The following is a 21,175-nucleotide window of genomic DNA, read 5'->3' as shown; positions in this document are numbered from 1 at the left end:
TTTTTTGGGCAGAAGACCTAAATAGACATATCTCCAAAGAAGACATACAGATGGCCAATAGGAACATGAAAAGATGCTCAACATCACTAATTATGAGAGAAATGCAAATCAAAACTACAATGAGGTACCACCTCACACTGGTCAGAATGGCCATCATTAAAAAGTCTACCAAAAAAAAAAAAAAGTCTACAAATAACAAATGTTGGACAGGGTGTGGAGAAAAGGGAACCCTCCTACACTGTTGATGGGAATGTAGATTGGTGCAGCCATTATGGAAAACAGTATGGAGGTTCCTCAGAAAACTAAAAATAGAGTTGCCATATGAGCTAGCAATCCACTCCTGGGCATATACCCAGACAAAACTATAATTCAAAAGGATACATACACCCCTATGTTCATAGCAGCACTATTTACAATAGCCAAGACATGGAAACAACCTGAATGTCCACTGACAGATGAATGTATAAAGAAGATGTGGTATATATATACATAACAGATTACTCAGCCATAAAAGAATGAAATAAATCCATTTGCAGCAATATGAATGGACTTAGAGATTATCATACTAAGTGAAGTAAGTCAGAAAGAAAAAGACAAATACCCTATGATATCACATATATGGAATCTAAAATACAACACAAATGAACATATCTATGAAACAGAAACAGACAGACATAGAGAACAGACTTGTGGTTGCCAAGGGAGAGCGGGTTGGGGAGAAGGAAGGATTGGGAGTGTGCGATTAGCAGATGCAAACTAATATACATAAGATGGATAAACAACAAGGTCCTACTGTATAGCACAGGGAACTATATTCAATATCCTGTGATAGGACTTCCCTGGTGACACAGCGGTTAAGAATCCGCCTGCCAATGCAGGGGACACGGGTTCAATCCCTGGTTGGGGAAGACCCCACATGCCGCGGAGCAACTAAGCCCGTGTGCCACAACTACTGAGCCTGCACTCTAGAGCCTGTGAGCCACACTACTGAGGCCGTGTGCCTAGAGCCCGTGCTCGCAACAAGAGAAGCCACGGCAATGAGAAGCCCGTGCACAGCAACAGAGTAGCCCCCGCTCACCACAACTAGAGAAAGCCCATGTGCAGCAACAAAGACCCAACGCAGGGACTTCCCTTGTGGCTCAGTGGTTAAGAATCGGCCTGCCAACGCAGGGGACACGGGTTTGATCCCTGGTCCAGGAAGATCCCACATGCCACGGAGCAACTGAGCCCTTGCGCCACAACTGCCGGGCCTGCACTCTAGAGCCCGCCAGCCACAAGTAGTGAAGCCACGTGCCTAGAGCCTGTGCTCCGCAACAAGAGAATCCACTGCAATGAGTGGCCCGCGCACCGCAACGAAGGGTAGCCCCCGCTCAACACAACTAGAGAAAGCCCGCACAGCAACGAAGACCCAATGCAGCCATAAATTAATTAATTAATTTTAAAAAAAAGACCCAACGGCAGCCAAAATAAATAAATCAATCTTTAGAAAAAGACAAGAGAAAGAAATAGGATTCTGAAAGCTAAATAAGAGCACAGGTGAGCTAACAGTTGGTATTTTCCTTAACTCATTTTAGAGCCGGTAACTGAGATGCATAAAATTAGCACTTCGAACATAAAATAGATGCAACCTTTGTCTCTGCTGGCGTTTAAATAATTTCCTAGCTTTTCCTGAAAACTCTGTTCAAAACTTACTCTCTTCCATCTAGGATCGTCTGTATAGTCATTCTGATAACATAGGTCCTTACCAACAAAAAGCTCTACCTTCAAACACACCATCAGGTCTAGGATCTGCCATTTTAATTGCCCTCAAATGTAGAACTGCTTCTAGATCAAACGAGGGCCACAGCAGAGTGTCCTGTGGGGTGGGAGGTACAGGGGAGAACCTGTACTATTTCAGTCTGGCCAGTTAGGCACTATTCATTCTCATAAACTTTTTTCTTTTTCTTTTCTTTTTTTTTTTTTTTGAGTACTTAATTAGAACCAAGGCACTGTGCATACAAAGTTATTTCTGGCAAGGCAAGGCAAAAATATATATATACCCATTAAAGTCCACTAGTCACACGGCCAGTTTCTTCCAGGACTTTCCACTCTTAAATAAGACAGAAACAATCACAGACAATTTACAGCTGGAAGGAACTTCAGAGAATCAAAAAGAAGAACACCTTTCTTCCCATTTCTTTATGAGGAAGAAAAACAGATTTTCACTACCTTGGGAAAAAACAGAGACTTTGAACTTCAAGACCCAGCTCAAATCTCCCACAGAACTCAGCTCTATCACAGTATCTGTCACTCTAGAATCCTCTGTATGCCCTTCCCTTGTTGGACCACTACCTGGGCTATAGGGTAGAGACAGTATTTTATCCATCTTCTTACCTTGGCACAATGCCTCGCAGACAGATCTTCAATAAATGTTTGTTGAAATAATAAATAAATGACTTCACAGAATTTCAGACTTAATATAATTTGGAAGGAGAAAGGAATAGAATACTAAATTAGTTGTCAGGGCGGAGGGCTGCTTCTTTGAGAAAAGGGAGTATTTGAAAGGTGCAAAGGGGGATAAATGCAATAGCTACTAGAGGTGAATCCTGGAAGTCAAGAAGAACAACTGCCCAGAGGGAGACTAGCAAACTAGAAACTCTGCCAAACTCTTTGGTCTACCCACCACAACTGTTCCCTGGGGGAGGGGAGGGTTATTATGCTGGAAATAGGGAGAAGAATGTTTATATCTGGCATAAATGCAATGTATAATGACACCATGAAGCATCATTAATATTATACACGCAAACTACTAAAATTAAGAGCACTGTGGCATGTTTAAAATGTCCCAACATTTCAGTTACATGTTAGGACTATTTCAAATTATATATGTTGACCATTGCAGAAACTGGAATTTGAAGTTTAGTACAAGTAAAAAGAGGTTTCAAAGAATAATATTCATAAATTTTCATAAAGAAAAATTAATGTACTTTAAATGTATTTTTAAATATCCCACTATGACGTTAAGAAATTCAAGGTTAAATGTAAAAGAATCTGCAATTAAAATGAGGTAACTTAAAAAGAAAAAAACAACAGGGAACACTGACCTAAAATCAACCTGTACTTCCCTCAACAGCCTTACCAAAAAGTTGGCAGGAGTGGATGCTTTTTTGTGAATGAGAGCAGTTCCTTCAAGGGTCTCACAGCAACCAGAAAATGAGTCATCTTAACAGAGCATGGGATTTAATTAAGATACTACCAGTATGTGTTCTGATAGTACTATGATGCTAAATGTGCAGTGCTCACCCTCACTTTTTAAATACTACTTAAATATTACTTAATGTATTATCAACAGCTACTGCTAATAAAGTAATGTATTATTTCTCTATTTTGGTAAACACACTCTAATTCAAATATTCTTCTCAGCTCGTTTATGGTCATCTGACACATATGATTATAACTTAGCCCAGCTAATGAGTAATTTGTTACAGGTTCTATGAGATTGCTGTTACTTCTCAGGTTTGTGTTTGCAAGACTAGATTTTAAAAGTTTATATTTTAAAACATACTTGAACAGGAATAGAACAGTTTACAAAAAGGTTTACAGAGAGATAGTAATGCAGCTTATAAAGATCTAACACATTTAAATCTCCATAAAACCACATCAAGGTCAGACTATGGCTCTGAGAATGCACTGAATCAATACTATAGCCAAATTAGTTCGATTTTCCGATAGTCTAGTATCTATCTGCAAATACATCAGCTAATTTTGTCATAAATCATAAGAACCAAAATCAGCCAACAATCTTTTTTTTTGTTGGCATAGGGCCAGTTAGAGAAAAATAAAAATGTCTTTGGGCCTCATTTATTTTCATTAAAAAAAGATTTATTGAATCCCACAGAATTAAAAGTTAGATTCCCCCGTTTCCTGAATAAAACGACAATGAGAAATTAGTACATATTTTAAAGTTGGTAAGAGATGCAGCGTTTTAGTCTTCTGTTCTTATGTTCTTCATTTAATCCTCCCAACAACCTATTTGCTGCTCAAGGTACACAGAGTCAACCAGAAACTAGAATTATTTCAATTCATTCAATACAATTTTTACAGAAGACCTGCAGTGGGCCAGGTGCTAGGGATATAGTAATGAATCTACATCTCCTTCTCCCTGCTTGGGCTGAGTTAGGCTGGGCAGGTGGGATAAGGGGAAGCCATGCTGCTGGGCATCCTGGAGCAGCACCAAAGTAGCCATGTTCCGAAAAGACCAAGCTGTCAGGGCACCTTTGTTTCTGGCACCTGCATGCTCTATCCTAAAGGCCTGGATACTGCCTCTCCTCTGAAGCCAGCCTTTGGCAAGTCCTGGCCTCTGCTGGCATGGCCAGAACACAAGCATCTAGGAATCAGCGATGCTACAAAGTCCCTCCCCTCTTCGGAAGTGGTTGCCCTGAAGACTTTTTCTCCTCCATTCCCTCTCTGCTTTATGTGCTCTGAAAGGATGTCTGTGAAACTGGATCTGGAACTGGATCTGGAACTCTTGCAAAGTTAGACTGAGAAGGCTTCAGGTTGCTCATCACTGGCTGAAATAGTTCCCATCCAGTACATATTAGTGTTTCTGCTCCAAGATCTTCCCTCTATATATTCCCTCCACAACCTGCAAATGTTCTAAAAACTTAAGAAGAGAAACCTTATAAACTGACCGTGGAAAAACGAGTCAACCTATTATATAACGATATTCCCTGTAACTATATAACTAGTTTTGCAAGAAAAGAGTGAGGACAGGTGAAAGGTCAAAGAACAAACCAATAGTCCCATCATCAGCCTTTTCATTCTACATAGATCCTTCCTCAACGTGCATACTTTGACATTTCAGAGGCTATTTTATTCTCTACATAGGCTACACTATAATGACTATGACAGCTAAATACATTTCAGATATTACCCATAAAAATATAAATCCTACAACTTTGTGGTCAAGAAGGTAGAAAGGTTTATAAAACATTTTTGTCAATATTGAGAAAAACTTGGCTTTGGAGTTAATATGGGGTTAGAAGTCTGGCTCTCCCTCTTATTCTTTGAACTTGGACAAATTACTTCTCTGTGCCTGTAAAATAATAATAAAACCCCTCCGCCTAAGTTTTATTGTGGGGATGCCATGAAACAGTACACATAAAGGGCTTAGAACAGTGTCTGGTTCAGAAAAATGCTTAGTAAATAAAAGCGGTTGTTATTAGCTACTACTAATCTCAGTTCACAAAGCAGACAATATGCACAAAAACTTCCCTCTAGCTGTAAAACCTGATTCCAAAAATTGTCATCATTCACCCTACAAAGACTATCTTTTTTTTTAAGCCAAAGAAAGGGGGAAATTTTTTGGAAAGATGTGTTTTGTATCTTGCATGCATAACAATAAATGTTCACAAAATAAGTTTACAGATCTGTTCAATCCAACTGCTAGCCTGTTAGAAATATAAAATATGGGGTAAGAAGTGTTCAAGGTATAAAAGTGGTAAGCCATTTTAAAGAAACTGAAAACTAAAGACACTAGAGGAAAAAAACTGGTTATTCAACAGCAACAAAAATGGTTAAAAAGATTTTTACAATATATTTAATAACTAATTTTTAAATTAAAATGCCCTATTACATTTTGTCATGGTAAGTGGTGAATTTTTAGCAAACATGATTTTCTAAAAAAGGTAAAGTTAAAAAATTTTTTCAAAGTAAATACCAAATAACACAAAAGTCTAAACTGGATATAGTTGCATAAAATATGATTCCGCGAAACAGATAAAAGTTCTATTTAGATTTCAATTCTGTAATTAATTTCTCATTCAAAAAAGTTTTCATATGACATATTAAAAATAATTTCATTATCAAAAAATAACTAAGAAAAACAGGAATGCATTTTTATGTTTCTGTACATTCTGATAACTAGCATCCCCCTCCAAAAACTGTTCACTGGTATGTATCATTCAGTGTTTCATCTCTCTCTAAATAGTTTACATGCTTATGAATGTTATGTGTATGACAGATGCTCTACCATCTTTTCGTGGTCAGTCTCAGAATAGAATGAAGCAATAGGCAGCAGTAAATTATATAACACTGTCCTATCAGACAAAGCTACAAGGACAAGTGGAAGCAGTTTTAAGATTAAAGAGATAAGACCATATCACCCTTGCTCAACAGTGGACTATATTATATTGCTTTTTAAGTCTTTAAATTACAGCCCTTATTCTCAGATAGTGAAACTCCACGCTCAAGAGATTACTGAATGTTTACACAGTGCTTTATCATTTTCCCTGGTTGAAAATAAAACAGTCTAAATATTTTCCTCTGCTGGTCATTACCCTGCAAGAGATATAAGCAGCCACCAAAAAAGCAGTTCTAAGTATGAATACAGACACTCACTAACCTTAAAAAAATGGAAAACCAGAAAAAATACTCAACTACTTAGAAGAAAAAATTTAAACAATGTTAAAGAAGAAAATACGGAATACCATCACAAAGATTTTTTTTTAAATGACGTTAAATCAGATAGAAAAACAACATAAGTGGAAATGCACCTTTCCTCACATTTATTTCCTTATCCAGCTGGACAGAGATTTTCCACCTAAATTAGAAGACATTTAAAACAGGGCCTAAAATGAGTAATAAGCATAACACAACATCCTATATTTGTGGCAATGATAGTACTGAGAGAAAACCTGGACTTAAATTTAATTTGGCTCAACTCAACCAAAAATGCCTTCTGTGTCCTAAGCACTCTAAAGCTCAGAGATACCAAAATGAGTAGAACGTGGTCCTTGCCTTGAGGAATGCTCTGTCCACTGGGGAAGAAGGAAGCAAACCATTATTATATGATACAGTCAGGGCTATAACTAACGTGTGTACCAAGTGTCTAAAGCACCTGGAAACACAAAAAGGTGACCAATAATTCTGCCCCAGGAATGCAGGCTATGGTGAGCACAGAGTAGGGGTGGCATCTGAACTGGGTCTTACAAAATAAACTAGGCAGGAAAAGAGACTGACAGTAACAAACATTCCAGACCAAGGAAGTGGTCACTTTAGACTTAAATATCAATACTGATCCTTCTGATGCCACTAGAAGAAAAGTCCTCTTTCAAGTTGCCACAAACATAAAAATCACAAGGCTCACAGGCTTTTTTGGTCTTATGATACTGCCCTTTAGAAAGAAAAGGACTTGGCCAGTAATTTATTCAGTTGAATAACCAGTAAGAAACTATGAAAGATTTTAAATGCTTTCATTACAAACAATAGCAAAACTGGCTGTAAAAGCAGAGGGAGATGATCCAATAAAATGGAGAATTTTAAATAAGTCTACAGAAAAAGACCTGGAAAACATTTAACAATTAAATGCCATTATTCCATAGGCATTCTTTAGAAAGGCTCTTGAGTATTGGATAGGATAAACTATTTGGTAAAGTCAGGTGTGTGAGATTCTTTATTCATTGGCTATATATACTTGAACACCTGAAGATCAAAAACAGGCTGTTCTGAAAGATAATGGCCTCTTCCTTCCTCTATATTTTTGGTCTGCTTTAGTCTGTGGTAGGCTGTATCCTAAGAAGTGTGATAAACTTAATTGCAAAGGCTACAACCATTTTATTCAGAAAAAAGTTAATTTGCCTTCTGATATGGACTTTGGATATATAAACAGTAATTCAAACCACATGGCTTAATCCAAAATCTAGGCCCAGGTTTCCCTGTGAATATTCCTTAAAGGCTTAAGCCTGTAGCATGATCATCTGAGCTTCAGCTCAGATGATTGGGTTTAAGTATCCTTCCACTGAAAGGTAAGCTACTAGCCAGCACCCTAGAAGAGTTGACTTACTTCTCTTGAGGGGAGCAACTTATCCCTAAAGCTGTTAGGACTGGACAGGTTCCTGTGTACGAGAAATGAACACAAACCAAACAGAATGACACATAATTCATTTAAAGCCATCTATTCAGAGGACTCCTGGGACCTTACCTCCTTCCATGTAATTCCACCAGCTTGGTTCATCTCTGTCAATCTTAGAGGCTAAGAGAAAGGAGAGAGTAACCCTAGAAATGGAGACAACCACATCCACCTCTATCTACATATGCTTCAATTCACTGTCCCAATACACAGGTGACCTAGAGATTTCCTGAGTGTTTTTGATGAAACACATCAATTCTTGTCCTCAAAGAGGTACACTGAACAAACACTTAAGTTGGCACTGTTTCAAAAACATTTCATTACGCACAAGGACCAAAAAGTCCAACCCTCATTTTATAGCTGAGGAAATGAAGTACAGAAAAGTGTTCTGTCCAATGAGTTAGAGGTGATGTCAAGTTCCATCCAGCTGCCATAGTTAATTTTAAGCTCTTAAGAATCCAAAGAGTCGGCTCTTTGACAGCCTGGGGAATTTTGCAATCTACTTTTCTTCAGTCTGCACTTGAAGCCTTATCCAAACATTGTGGGTGGGGTGAGGGGAGAAAGACCAGGCAAATGATCAAATCAGGAAAAACAGGGAGAAGAGAATGACTGGAGACCGGCCAAAATTAGCCTATCTACAACACCTCCTGTCTCAAGATTATCAAAGAACCTTATCTGGGTGCAGTAGTTTCTCTTCCATTCTGAATAGAGGAAATAAAATGTAATAGCAAGAAAATACATCCAAAACCTAGAAAAAAAAATAAGTTCTCCTTCACTGCTCTAGCAAATCAACGAGCAGGCCTTCCTAGGCAAGCAGTGGGACAGGCCAGAAAGTGTTCTGGGGTCCAATTCTACTCTCTGTGACCTCAGTCAAGTTACTCAACCTTTCACACCTGTCTCCTCACCTGAGAAAGAGTATATCACCTCACCACCTGCTTTGTAAGGTTGTTGTGAGGACTGGGAATAATATATTAAGGGACCAGATCCTTGGAAACCCTCCTATAAATGGTAACTGCTGTGATGTACATGAAAAGTTCGTTTGTGCCTTTCATACTTTCCAATTCATACCACGTAAATTCTTTTGTCTAGATTACATACAAGAATTACAAGTAAACTTGAAATGCTCTGGCTATTTCTTTCAAGAACTCTGTTCTCTTACTTCTCCTAAAATGAAAGATCTGCAGTGATTAGGAAAAAGGACTGGCAACCTCAAAGGGGGAGGTGCTCCGGGGCCCCCTCAAGGGAAACCGCCCCCCCGACTGTCAGCTCTCTGAGGGCAGCGACTGCCCTGTTTAACTCACCACTGTGACCTAGTTTTCCTAATGCAGACTAATCGTTGTAGACTTAGACATCTCATGACAGCTTACATGACACCCAAACATGGACCCACAAGAGTGTATCTCACAATACTAAGTCACACAAAAATATTAAAAGTTGAACATTACGATACAGTTTAACTGTAATACTAAAATTTAAAAAAAAAAAGGCGCTGTAAATCGAGTGCCTATGAGGTAACCAGAATGAAGTCACGCCTTTAATGATAAAGGACCACCAGAAACACATAGATGTCCACAGGCACTGAAGCTCCGGCAGGATGTTCCACTGAACTGGCGCGATCGCCTCTGGCCTGAGATCGGGATTCGAACCCAGAACTTGTCCCGAAGGACGGGCAGAGGCCACTCCTGAGGGGAAGAGGCCTTTAAGGCCAGGCGCACCTCGCTCGAACTTTCTGGTGGGCGCCGGCCCGACCCCGACTGCGGGCGGCTCGACTCACGTCCCCTCTCCCGGGCAGCGGAGCAGATCGCGACGCGGAAGCGCGCTCGGAGGGACGAGGGTCGCCAGTCCTTTGTCCCCCGCAGAGGGGCAGGGGCGACGGCAGCGCTCCCTCCTCTCAGGAAATAATGACAGACCGCGCGCCCTCGCTCGAGCCCGCCCCGCCCCGCCCGCCAGGGCCGCAGGAGGCGCCAGATCCGCAGCCCCCGGCCGAGGGGCCCCGGCCGCGCCCCCTCCTCGCCCCCCGCCCGCCCAGGGCGACCCCGTGCCGCCAGCCTCACCCGGTCGGAGATGGAGGCTGCCGTCGCGGCGGCTGCACCACAGCGCGCGTTCGTCCTGCTGCAGGATGTAGTGGTCCTTGGCTTGGAAGAGCTCCATGCCGGCCCCGGACGCTGAGGGAGGCGGCGGCGGCCCGGGCGCGCCAGCGGCTCTGCAGCCCCGCGACCCCGCGACCCCAGAGGCGGCGGTTCGCGCGGGGCGTCCTCGTCGGCCGGGGCCGCCAGAGCCCGCGCTTCGGGGAGCGGCGGCTGAGGGAGCACCCCGGCTGCCAGACCCGCGGGAGGAGAACGCGCTGCGGCGGCGACGGCGGCGGCGGCGGCGGCGGCCTTCGGAGGCCTCTCCCCCGGCTCCGCCCCTTGATCGGCCCCGCCCCCGCTCCCCTTCATGGCTCCTCCCCCTGCCCCACCCCTTCCCTGGCTTCTCCCCTGACTTCTCCCAGGCTCCACCCCCTCCCCGTCTCCTCCCCGCTTCTCTCTCCTTTCCGTTCCTCTTCCTGCCCATTCCCGCCGCCTTCTTCTCCAGCTTTTCCTGGGTTTCTCCGCCTGGTTCCTCCCCCGAGGCGCTTCCTCCTCCCTCTTCTCTCCCCATACAAGCCCCCTCCTCCTCCTCCCGCTCTTTCCAGGCCCCGCCCCTGGCGGGCCCGCTTTCCCAACCCCGGGGATTGCGGGCAGAACACTGGCCTGGATGAGACAGGCTGGCCGCCTTACTGCCCTGCGGCCTTTGGAGCAGAAGCCCACTTCTGGGGCCTCCGCTCCCATGCCAGCAGGTTATTCGTTACTTTCAGCAGCCCTGAGAAAAGCCAGGCCGACTCCCTAAATCCAGCCTGAAACCCGCCCCCTCTTCCCCCGGGCCTGTACTGCCCGCAGAGACCCAGACTAGGAGAGCTGGGAAATGCGACCTAAGGGGCTGGTTGCAGGGGTCTGTCACCAGCCAGGCTCTCCACAGAGCTGGGGCGTCTTCTGTTTTGGAATTTCCTCTTAGAACCTTGCAACATTTGACAACAGCAAACATTCAATAAATGCATATCAACGAGAAGCATGTAACAATAGAAATTAAACAAGTATTACCAGCACGGGGCTCTAAATAACGAGAAGGAAGAGAGCAAAGTCCATAAGCTATCATGTCCCGAATTAAGCAGGACGCATGTGAGAAGACAATAAAATGTCAAGGAAGTAAAAGGGGTCTAGTTTGACAAGGATAAGGTGGCTGGAGAACCTCTTGTGGAAGGAGGAAGCCCTCCCAAGTATCTTCAAGCTATCTTGAAAGGCCAGGTGGTATGTTGAACAGAATGGGGCTTGAGAGTCAGGACCTCAGTTCCAGGCCCCACGCCAGGGGTGATCTAGCTGTGTGATCTTGGGAAAGTCTCTTGGTCTCAGATGGCGGCTGAACTAAATGACCTTTAATTACACTCCCAGTTTTATGAGTAAATGAATCTTTCTACTCCTATCTCCTGCCTTTTCTAATGCCTTAGAAAGGAAGAAGGAAAAAACAAACAAAAACGAGGTAGAAGACAAGAAAAGCAAGGCAATGCTTTTAACCTTCTGCTAGATAAAAGTGAGAGGGCCCAAAAGCAGGAAGGAGTTCCACATTACTAATTATTCCAGCCCACACTGGTTTCTCAGTTGAATTTCCATAGCACAGGAAGCCCCATGATGACAAACTGTCCTGGAATCTGTGATAAGTACTATGCCTTTTGGACTGTCCAGACATCTCAACCTGAAGGTCAATAGGAGCAATTACTATGGCAAATGAGGTGAGTTGGACAAAGAAGATAATGGCAATAAGATGGTGGAAAGAAGATTCAGTGGAGCCATCAGTTTCGGATTTATTGTTGAATTCAGCCATGGGTTGACTTTCCTTAGCAAAAATGAATAGATAATGAGAAAGTCTTATGAAGACAGGGTGTTCTGCAAATTACTTCTTTATTTTTTAATGAATCACATTGCCAGATGTGAAGAAAATAATGCTATTGTCACTTTTGAAACAATTGCTTAATTGATTGAAACTTTCCCTGATGTTTTAAATCAGTGGTTCCAACCATAGCTACCTAGTGGAATCACTTAGGGAGTTTTTCAAACATACCAATACTAGGACCTCAGGCCAATTAAAGCAGAATTTAATTGAGAAGGGCTCTGGCAACAGTATTTTTTTTTTTTTTCCTAAGCTCCCCAGAGTATTCTGATATGCAGCCAGGATTAAGCACCACTGTTTTAAATGAAATTAAATGGAAAAATCTGCCTGACAGCAGCTTAGTAGAAAACACCAGTCAGTCATTAACTCAGACCAGTGTATGCGGGTGATGACCTGTAAATCCAGAGTTAACAAGCAGAGCCCTTAGGAGAGAGAAAACCTGAAGATGTTCCTGGAATCTATCTGACCCAGATGCACAGTGCTCTCTCCCTCTCACTCTGAATGCATGCTAGAGCCCTGGCCTGGCCAAGCAGAATGAGTGAAAAGAGTATACTGTGTCCCTAGCAGATATCACATCCTCAGTCTCCTGCCACAGGTGTCTTGTCTTGTTCCTGCTAAGGACTTCCTGAACCTCAAATACTCTTTACCTGCCAGGAGCTCCTGACACTGCAACTTCTCTACTCCCTGGCTGGCCTCCCCATCCTTGGCCTGTGGCTATCTGCCAACCTTCATCACTCTCTTCCAGCTTCCTAATTCAAGGCCCTCCTGCCCTTGAATGGTGCCACCCAGTTTATGGTAGAAAGTTCATGTGATGCTGTTCTGTTTTTTAAACATGAATGACCATCATGTGTATTATATATGTTTTACATGTATCATATATTTATACTAGTTTAAGTATATCCACTAGGAAGTTAGGTTCTAGCCTGTTCTATCTGATCTTAGTCAAGTCACTTAATCTCTTTTAGTGTCAGTTTCCTTATTTATTAAAAGAGATTACCACTAACGGTTCTTCCAGCCCTGAAATCAGTGAATGTGAGGAAATGTGTCCACATAGTTAAACTCAGGCAAATAAGGATGGTAAAAGACTCAACTCTGATTATCGATTTGGCCTTCAATGTCATGTTTATTATTTGTTTCTGAGATTTGGGGGTTATGATTAGATTCTAGTGTCCTGTGGTGAAATTTGACTTTTAACATCATCTCCCGTCTACTTGTCTACAGTCTTGTATGTTGTTTGTCTACGAGAACTTTCTTCAGTATTGTTTGTATATGAGAAATCTTCCAAAGGAGATATATTTTTTTAAATACATGTTCTGCCTGCCAGGAGGCTGCTGATTTCTTCAGTCAGCAGTCAGAGCGGTTAAGACCCCAAGATACTCACAAGCCAAATTTTCACATTTGACCAATCATCAGCCGATATCTCCTGGATTTGACTGCCATACCTCCTCCCATAACTTCATGAAGTTACAACTGGAAATTGTAACAACCATTTTGGTGCTTTGACATATGTAAAATTGTTCATTTGAGAAGCACCATGGAACAAAAAGGGAAAAGTCTGTTGCATTGGTCTAAATGAGAGACACTTTTGTTTAATAGAGATCATCTCTCCTCCATTGTTATACTTTGGGGGTTAATAAGTACTGGCTTTTTAGTTGTACAGTCTGATAAAATTGTCAAGGACCCAAGTTATTGTTTAAACCAGCTATAATAGTTCTTTTGCGTGTGTGTGTGCGTGTGTGTGTGTGAGAGAGAGAGAGAGAAAATGAAATGTGTTTTCTGCATCTAATCTTTCTCCTTCCAGAGGAAAGATAATTAGCCTTTTACAGTGATAATTTCATATTTGTCTAAAGCCAGCTGTCTCTCACTTCCTCTGTGTTATGTATTTACTTTCCAATTTTAAAAATAGCTTAAAAATTAGAGAGTTCTGGGGGCTTCCCTGGTGGCGCAGTGGTTGAGAGTCCGCCTGCCAATGCAGGGGACACAGGTTTGTGTCCCGGTCTGGGAAGATCCCACATGCCGCGGAGCGGCTGGGCCCGTGAGCCATGGCCACTGAGCCTGCGCGTCCGGAGCCTGTGCTCCGCAACGGGAGAGGCCACAACAGTGAGAGGCCCGCTTACTGAGAAAAAAAAAAAAAAAATTAGAGAGTTCTAAATAAGCTAATTTGAAGAAAAAAGTCCAAGGTATACTGTTAAATAGCAAAAGTCCTAGCTGCAGAGTTGTATTTTAACGTATCCCATTTGGGTTTTTAAAGGGGAGAATGGAAGAGATATTATGTTTTTATAAGCGCAGAACATTTCTGAAACAAAACACAGGAAGTGTGGTTACCTCTGAGGAATGGAAATGGGGGTGGGGGGATACTCAGGAATGGCAAGAAGGAGGGTAGAAACTTCCTTTTCACTTTATATTCCTGTATGCTGTTTTGATTTGTGTGTGTGTGTGTGCTTTTATTGCTTTAAATTAAAAAAAAAATAGTTAAATATGTGTGTGTCTAAAGCACATTCTTCCACCACACACAAAAACATATTTTTAGGTAACTTATTACCTAGGGGTTTAGAACCTTTTGCATTGACAAGCCAGGAGTCCAGGGCAAAGCTCTTTCTATTCTTCACACACTGCTTAGTAGTTTTGAGCTTTCCTAAAACCTTAAATGCTGTCAAAGTGAGCTATAGTTAAGTATATAAGCCATTTTTCTGCACTGTATCCTCTTTTACATGGAATATAGGAAGAGTATTTTTCTTTGACACCTTTTCTAAACCACAGCAGTAGCTGTGGCTTCTCCTTCCTCTGCCAATTGCAACTCTCAGGCTGATGGCCTGTTGGGGCCTGTACCATCGTAAATCAATAACAATTGTCAAAAGTGCCTTCTGTTAGATAATCATTTTAGAGATTTTTCAGAGAATGCTTTGTGCTGCACCAGAAAACAATGGCGGGGGTGGGCTGGAATGACTCCTGTAGGAACTTGGTACATCTTTTGGAAAAGCTGCCCAGTGGAATTTCTTCTCCTGGTTAAAGATAAATAATAACAGCTCACAGCATTTCACCATTTCATAAGAGTAGCACTTAGTAACAGGAAATATAGGGTTTTGGTTTCCCTAATTCTACTCCATCGTTTTCCCTCAATTTTACAGCATTTCTTAAATTTACTTATTATTTATTTATTTTTGGCTGCATTGGGTCTTCGCTGCTGTGCGCGGGCTTTCTCTAGTTGCAGCCAGCGGGGGCTACTCTTCGCTGTGGAGCGCTGGCTTCTCACTGCGGTAGCTTCTCTTGCTGTGGAGCACAGGCTCTAGGCACACGGGCTCAGTAGTTGTGGCTCACAGGCTCAGCAGTTGTGGCTCGCGGGCTCTAGAATGCAGGCTCAGTAGTTGTGGTTCACGGGCTTAGTTGCTCCGCGGCATGTGGGATCTTCCCGGACCAGGGCTCGAACCCGTGTCCTCTGCATTGGCAGGCAGATTCTTAACCACTGCCCCACCAGGGAAGCCCTTTACAGCAATTCTTCAAAGAGCCTGAGGAAGCACAGTGAAGGGTGTGTGTTGGGGGAAGGGTGCTGGGCTGCTCCTGACCAGGTGAGCATAGGGAGTGGGGGGTATGTAGTTGGGGGAAGAGAGCGATGCGGTGTGATTTGCAAAGTCTCCATGATGAGGCCCATGATGGGTAACCAGAGACCAGCTGCAAATGTGGCAAATACATCTTCGAAATTTGGCCATCACTCTAATAGTTGCTGTTTCTCGAAAATGGTGAGATACTAGCATTGAGGTTGCCTGTGAGCAGTGGACCACTTCTCACGGTTTTTCACATTGCTCTTCTATGATTTAATCAAGTAGGGATTCTAGGTTGTAGGGGTGATGCTTATAAAGCCACAACCCAAGCGGTTCAGTCCATGGCAGCGTCAAAGCTGAAAAAAGAGCCATTCCATACATATCTGAGAAAGCTCCAGTCCTTTGAGTATTTCTCAAATACTATAAAGCCCTCTGTAAGTTTTTGTTCTGTTGTTTATTTTTAATCTGTTTCTTTTCTGCTCATCATCATCCTATGGTACAGATACTCCCATACCTCTCCTCTCCAACCTCCTCTCCGGCTTCCTTTCCCCTTTTCAGCTCTTTGCTGTGAAATCTGACCACTCAGGGCTATTTCCCCTGGAGAGGCCTGGCCTTCCTTGGAGGATGGGAGAGAGGAGGAAATGGAAGACTACGCCAGAAAGCTCTCCAGCTGTGGGGAAAAGGGGACGGGCTGGGAACACTCAGACACTAACAAGTCTATCCCATCACTTCAGCATGAGCCTATTTCTCCCTTGGGATTTGGTTAAACTATTTTCATTTTGAATGGGAAAAAAATATGGCGTGTAAACAATTTTATTTGGGGCCCTTACATTTAAAAAGCCCCAGGTTACTATCTGGACTTTTCTTTCCTTATGATTTCACAATTGGAACTCAAGTGTCTGGCTCAGAGAAAGAGAGCAAGCTTCGGGGAACTGGTATCTGCCAGCAGAGATGGACACGCACTGGATCTGAAGGCATTCCCCAAAGCAACGCCAGTTCCTTGTTTGCTGCTGACCCGGCCTATTTGGAGCAAATTACTTACTGTTCTGCCTGTCGAGCTTGGAGCTGAGAAATCCAGGGGTGGCAGGGGATGAAGAGAGACAGGTAGGAAGGATCAGTGCCAGGAGGCAGGCAGTTTAGATGAACTCGCTTGTCTTATTCTTCCTACCCCCTCCCCCATTCCCAGCAAGAGGCTAACAGAGCCCTGGGTCCCCGCCCACTTCCCCTGTTTACCTAAGCCTGAGGTACTTGGGCAAATCTCCAACTCCCGAAGGTTAGTTTCCCTTATGTAAAATGGAGATAAAATAGAAAACTTTCTTCACAAGTTTATTGTCAGGATTAAATGAACTTGTCTTTGAAAGGGTGTCCCAAACTATGAAGTGTTAAAGAAATGTTATTGTATAATTTTTTTTAAATGTACTTTATGTGTAAAGTTTTCCCCTCTAGATCTCAGCTTATTTGATGGATTTCTAACATATTACATAGATTTTTAACATATATATTACATACCTAATACGTATATATTAATATATATTAAAGAAGAAATATGTTAATATGTATGATTCAGATGTTTTATCTCAAATCACGTCATTGGGAAATAAAAGTAATAGATATTAATCATATAACTAGAAGGATGTTTAGTCTTGATTCCTTTTGGGCTGCACCCCGCAGCCCAAAGACTGAAGAAAGCCTTCAGTCTTCTTCAGCCTTGAGACTGAAGAAAGAACCCAGAGACAGTGACAGAGACATCAACAATTTATTGGATAAGAGATCTCACGCATCCAAAACAAAGGTCCTAGAGGGAACCCACACTGTGGGTGGTGAAAGGCAGTAATCTTTGCTACTCAGGGGAGAAGGAGGCTACCATTTATAGGGGGGATTGATGTCAGGTTGGTTCATCAGTTACCAGGGAAACCAACGGCTGGGGCAGGGGGCAAGCATGTAGACAGTTACTAATTAAGCCCTACAATTAAGAGGATTGGATAATCATGTGAGAGAAGCAGGGCCTGGTCGAACAGGGCATGTACAGGGAGCAAGAGAACAGCCATCTTGAATGACCTAACCACACAGATTTCCAACCAGAGACAGAGGATTTGCCCTGAGGCTAATGAAACTTAAGCTTCAGGAGTTTTGTTTGTTTTAATACTCCATTTCAAGTTATTACAAAATAATGGCTATATTTCCCTGTGCCATAAATATATCCTTGTTGCTTATTTATTTTACATTAAGCTTCAGGGCTCTTGGATTTCATCCAAAGCCCTGTACATAATTCTGTATTCATTATTTTTTATTCTTCTTTCTAAAGAGGACCTGCCATACGTTAAAAAAGCTTCAGGTGCCACAAACCTTGATCCCAACACTAGCATAAAAGAATGTTCTGGGCTCTACATCCCAGGAGAATTTGGGGCCTACTCTTTGTCTTCTCTTAATTTGTCCTTCCCTCTTTGGTCATCCTCTTGTATCATTTTAGCTCCTCCCCTCTTTCTAAATTCAAATATACTTTCTATTACCCCTAATTCACTAATCCACTAACACTCACATAGCTGGGTGAACACACACACACACGCACACACACACTGACTTCTATCAAGAGATAAATTTAGAGACTCGAAACAGTGTGTTCAAGGATAGCACCATTCATCCCAAATGACTCAGAGAGAGCTATTCCAGTTAATGTGGAGCCCTTACCGTGAAAATAGAGCTAGGAAGAATTCTTTCATTCAATAATGCTAAGGTTGTACATGTTCCAAGAGTGGATTCAAAAGTACTATAAATAGGAAGAAAGTGTTTTCATCATGTGATATTAGACTAGGCTGTCTTTGGAAGAAAAGTAGCACTCCATGTACCAGGTGTGCTTATCTTTGAGGGATTCAGAAGGAACCTGGCTACACCACACCTACTCAGGGAAACCCCTGGGAGCAAGCAAGGCACCACAGTCCTTCCCCGGTTCATAGGAGCCCTGGCTCACTCCCCCACACCTGCTCCCGCACGCGATCCAGAGCCACCAGAGGAACATCCTCAGTCACATCAGGATGAAGCCTGAAGGGACAGGTATTTGGGGAGATAAAGCACAGGTCCTAACCTGTTGGAAGGGTTGGAATTCTCAAAATTGGGGCTGGGAGACGTCAGACTGCAAGGGGAATTAAAGGAAGGCAGGCGACAGACCCTCAAAAATGGGAGATGGAAACGAGGAGCCAGGTAGTAACCATTCAGAATACTCCCTGAAGGCCTGAACTGAGCGGGTGGGCCTCACCCACCACGACCCTGAGTGGCAGGAGGAAAAGAGTAAGTTAGATGAAGGCAAAGCTTCCAGCCCCACTACTGGACGGCTTCAGGTTGCTTATCTGACATTTCCATAAAAGCTCAGTCTAGACCCCTGTAGCCAGCAGAATACAGATAACAGATATGAGAGCCTAATCCCTGGAACCTGTAAATGTTACCTGATATGGAAAAAGTATCTTTGAAAATATGATGGGATATCTTGAGATGTGATTAAGGCTCTTAACCTGGATTACTCAGGTGGGCCCCAAATGCAGTCACATGTAACCTTCCAAGAAGGAGGTTGAGGTAGATCTTGAAAGTTCTCATCACGAGGAAAAAAAATTTGTAACTCTGTGTGGTGATGGATGTAAACTAAACTCATGCTAATCATTTCACAATATATACTGATATCAAATCATTATGTTGTACATCTAAAACTAATACAATGTTATATGTCATTTACATCTCAATTTTAAAAAGGGGGATGCTAAGCGAGATTTTACACACACGGAGGAGAAGGTGATATGAAGACAGAGCTGAGAGACACTTGAAGATGTTGGCCTTGAAGATGGAAGAGATATGCCCACAGCCAAGGAATGCCAAGCCACCAGAAGCTACACAGGCAAGGAGCTGATTCTGCCCCAGAGCCTCCAGGAGGGAGCAGGGTCCGGCTGACAACTTGATTTTGACCCAGTGAGGCTGATTCTGCACTTCTGAGCACCAGAACTATAAGCGAACAAAGGCGTGTTGTTTTAAGTCATAGGAAACTAATACAATCTCCATTAGAATTCTGCAGGTGTTCGGTCTGGCAAAGATTGGCAGAGACAGGCAGCACTGGCTTCTAGTCATCAGATGCAGCAATGATTCCTCATGGGTTACCAGGGAAGAGGACTACTGGGCCAGGACCCCTCCTGACCTGCAGGGGACTGTATTTGTTTCCTAGGGTTGCCATACCAACTACCACAAACTCGGTAGCTTAAAACAACAGAAATTTATTCTGTCACCATTCTGGAGGCCAGAAGTTCACAATCAAGGCGTTGGCAGGATTGTTTCCTTCTGGAGGCTCTGAGGGAGAATCCCTTCCTTGTCTCTCTCCTACTTTCTGGTAGATTCCATGATCCTTGGCATTCCTTGGCTTGTAGCTGCAGAACTCCAGTCTCTGCCTCTGTCTTCATGTGGATCTTCACATGGCCTTCTCCCCTGTATCTCTGTGTATCTTTTCCTTTTCTGTCTCTCATAAGGACACCTGTCATTGGATTTAAGGACCACCCTAATCCAAGATGATCTCATCCAGAGATCTTTAAATTAATTACATCTGCAGATATCAAAAACAAAGGGCTTCCCTGGTGGCGCAGTGGTTGAGAGTCCGCCTGCCGATGCAGGGGACGCTGGTTCGTGCCCCGGTCTGGGAGGATCCCACATGCTGCGGAGTGGCTGGGCCCGTGAGCCATGGCCATTGAGCCTGCGCGTCCGGAGCCTGTGCTCCGCAACGGGAGAGGCCACAGCAGTGAGAGGCCTGCGTACCGCAAAAAAAAAAAACAAAAAAAAACCAAACAAACTTATGGCTACTAAAAGGGAAAGGTGGGGGCGCGTAAATCAGGAGTTTGGGATTAACATACACACACTACTATATATTAGTTAACCAACAAGAACCTACCGTATAGCACAGGGAACTCTACGAAATATTCTGTGATAACCTATATGAGAAAAGAATCTGAAAAAGAATGACTATATGTATATGTATAACTGAATCACTCTTCTGTAACTGAATCAACTATACTCCAATAAAATTTTTTAAAATAAAATAAAATAAAAATCAACCTAAAAAATTAATTACATCTGCAAAGACCCTATTTCTAAATACGGTCATATTCACAGGTACTGAGTGTTAGGACTTGGACTTATCTTTTGAGGGGGACACTATTCAACCCACTGCAGGGGCCATACCCCTCCCACTCAGTGGCGGAACGGCAGAGGACTCCGGCAATCATCTAGCCTCATGAGGACTCCACAAGCTGGAGCAAATTGCCATAGGATCAGGCAGCACATTATTGACATCAGGCCTCATAGAAACCAGCTATGAGGAATTTCTAATCCAGCATGATTCCCACCACACTGCCTAGCCTGTCTCTAATTCCCTACCTAGGAACCATGCTATTTCATTCCCAATCAGCTTCAGATATACACCTCACTCATCTTCACACGATTGCTTTTGGCAGGAAAGACAAGCTTACCATACACTAACCGTTAAAACCAGAGCTTCATATTTCAAGTTTACATCTGAAAGATGTAAGAAAACACTGCAGTTCCAATACTCCCCTTTCTGTACCTTTTGCTAAACGATCATTCTTCTCATAAAGGGAAAGATTTCTCTCAAAAGTTAGCTGACTTTATGTCCCAAAGCAGCTATTCTATATAAGAGTAGAGAAGATTTTTTTACACTGGAGCTGCAATAATCACCTCCCAGCTTATGAGGCATTCTGGTTTTAAAGCTCTTTACATGTGTTATCTTTTTTGAGACAAT

The 21,175-nt window shown here is 42.8% G+C and overlaps 1 protein-coding gene across 6 annotated transcripts in view; it reads right to left on the bottom strand.

Moving 5' to 3' along the window:
* Positions 1–10,177, bottom strand: part of INPP5F (inositol polyphosphate-5-phosphatase F) — a 92,514-nt gene extending 82,337 nt beyond the window's left edge. For 3 of the 6 annotated variants that reach the window (XM_060126053.1, XM_060126054.1, XM_060126056.1), the window contains exon 1: positions 9,943–10,168. In XM_060126053.1, coding sequence (XP_059982036.1) covers positions 9,943–10,039 — 97 coding nt within the window. In that variant the 5' untranslated portion in view covers positions 10,040–10,168. Of the gene's footprint in view, positions 1–9,942 lie in introns of all 6 variants that reach the window. The other 3 variants (XM_060126058.1, XM_060126055.1, XM_060126057.1) reach the window with 3 other exon arrangements.
* Between the last annotated feature and the right edge of the window lie 10,998 nt (positions 10,178–21,175).

Source organism: Lagenorhynchus albirostris, chromosome 16, assembly GCF_949774975.1.
Source record: "Lagenorhynchus albirostris chromosome 16, mLagAlb1.1, whole genome shotgun sequence".
Taxonomy (NCBI): Eukaryota; Metazoa; Chordata; class Mammalia; order Artiodactyla; family Delphinidae; genus Lagenorhynchus; species Lagenorhynchus albirostris.
Note: the sequence above shows the minus strand (reverse complement) of the source record. Positions and strands in the feature narration are given on the sequence as shown.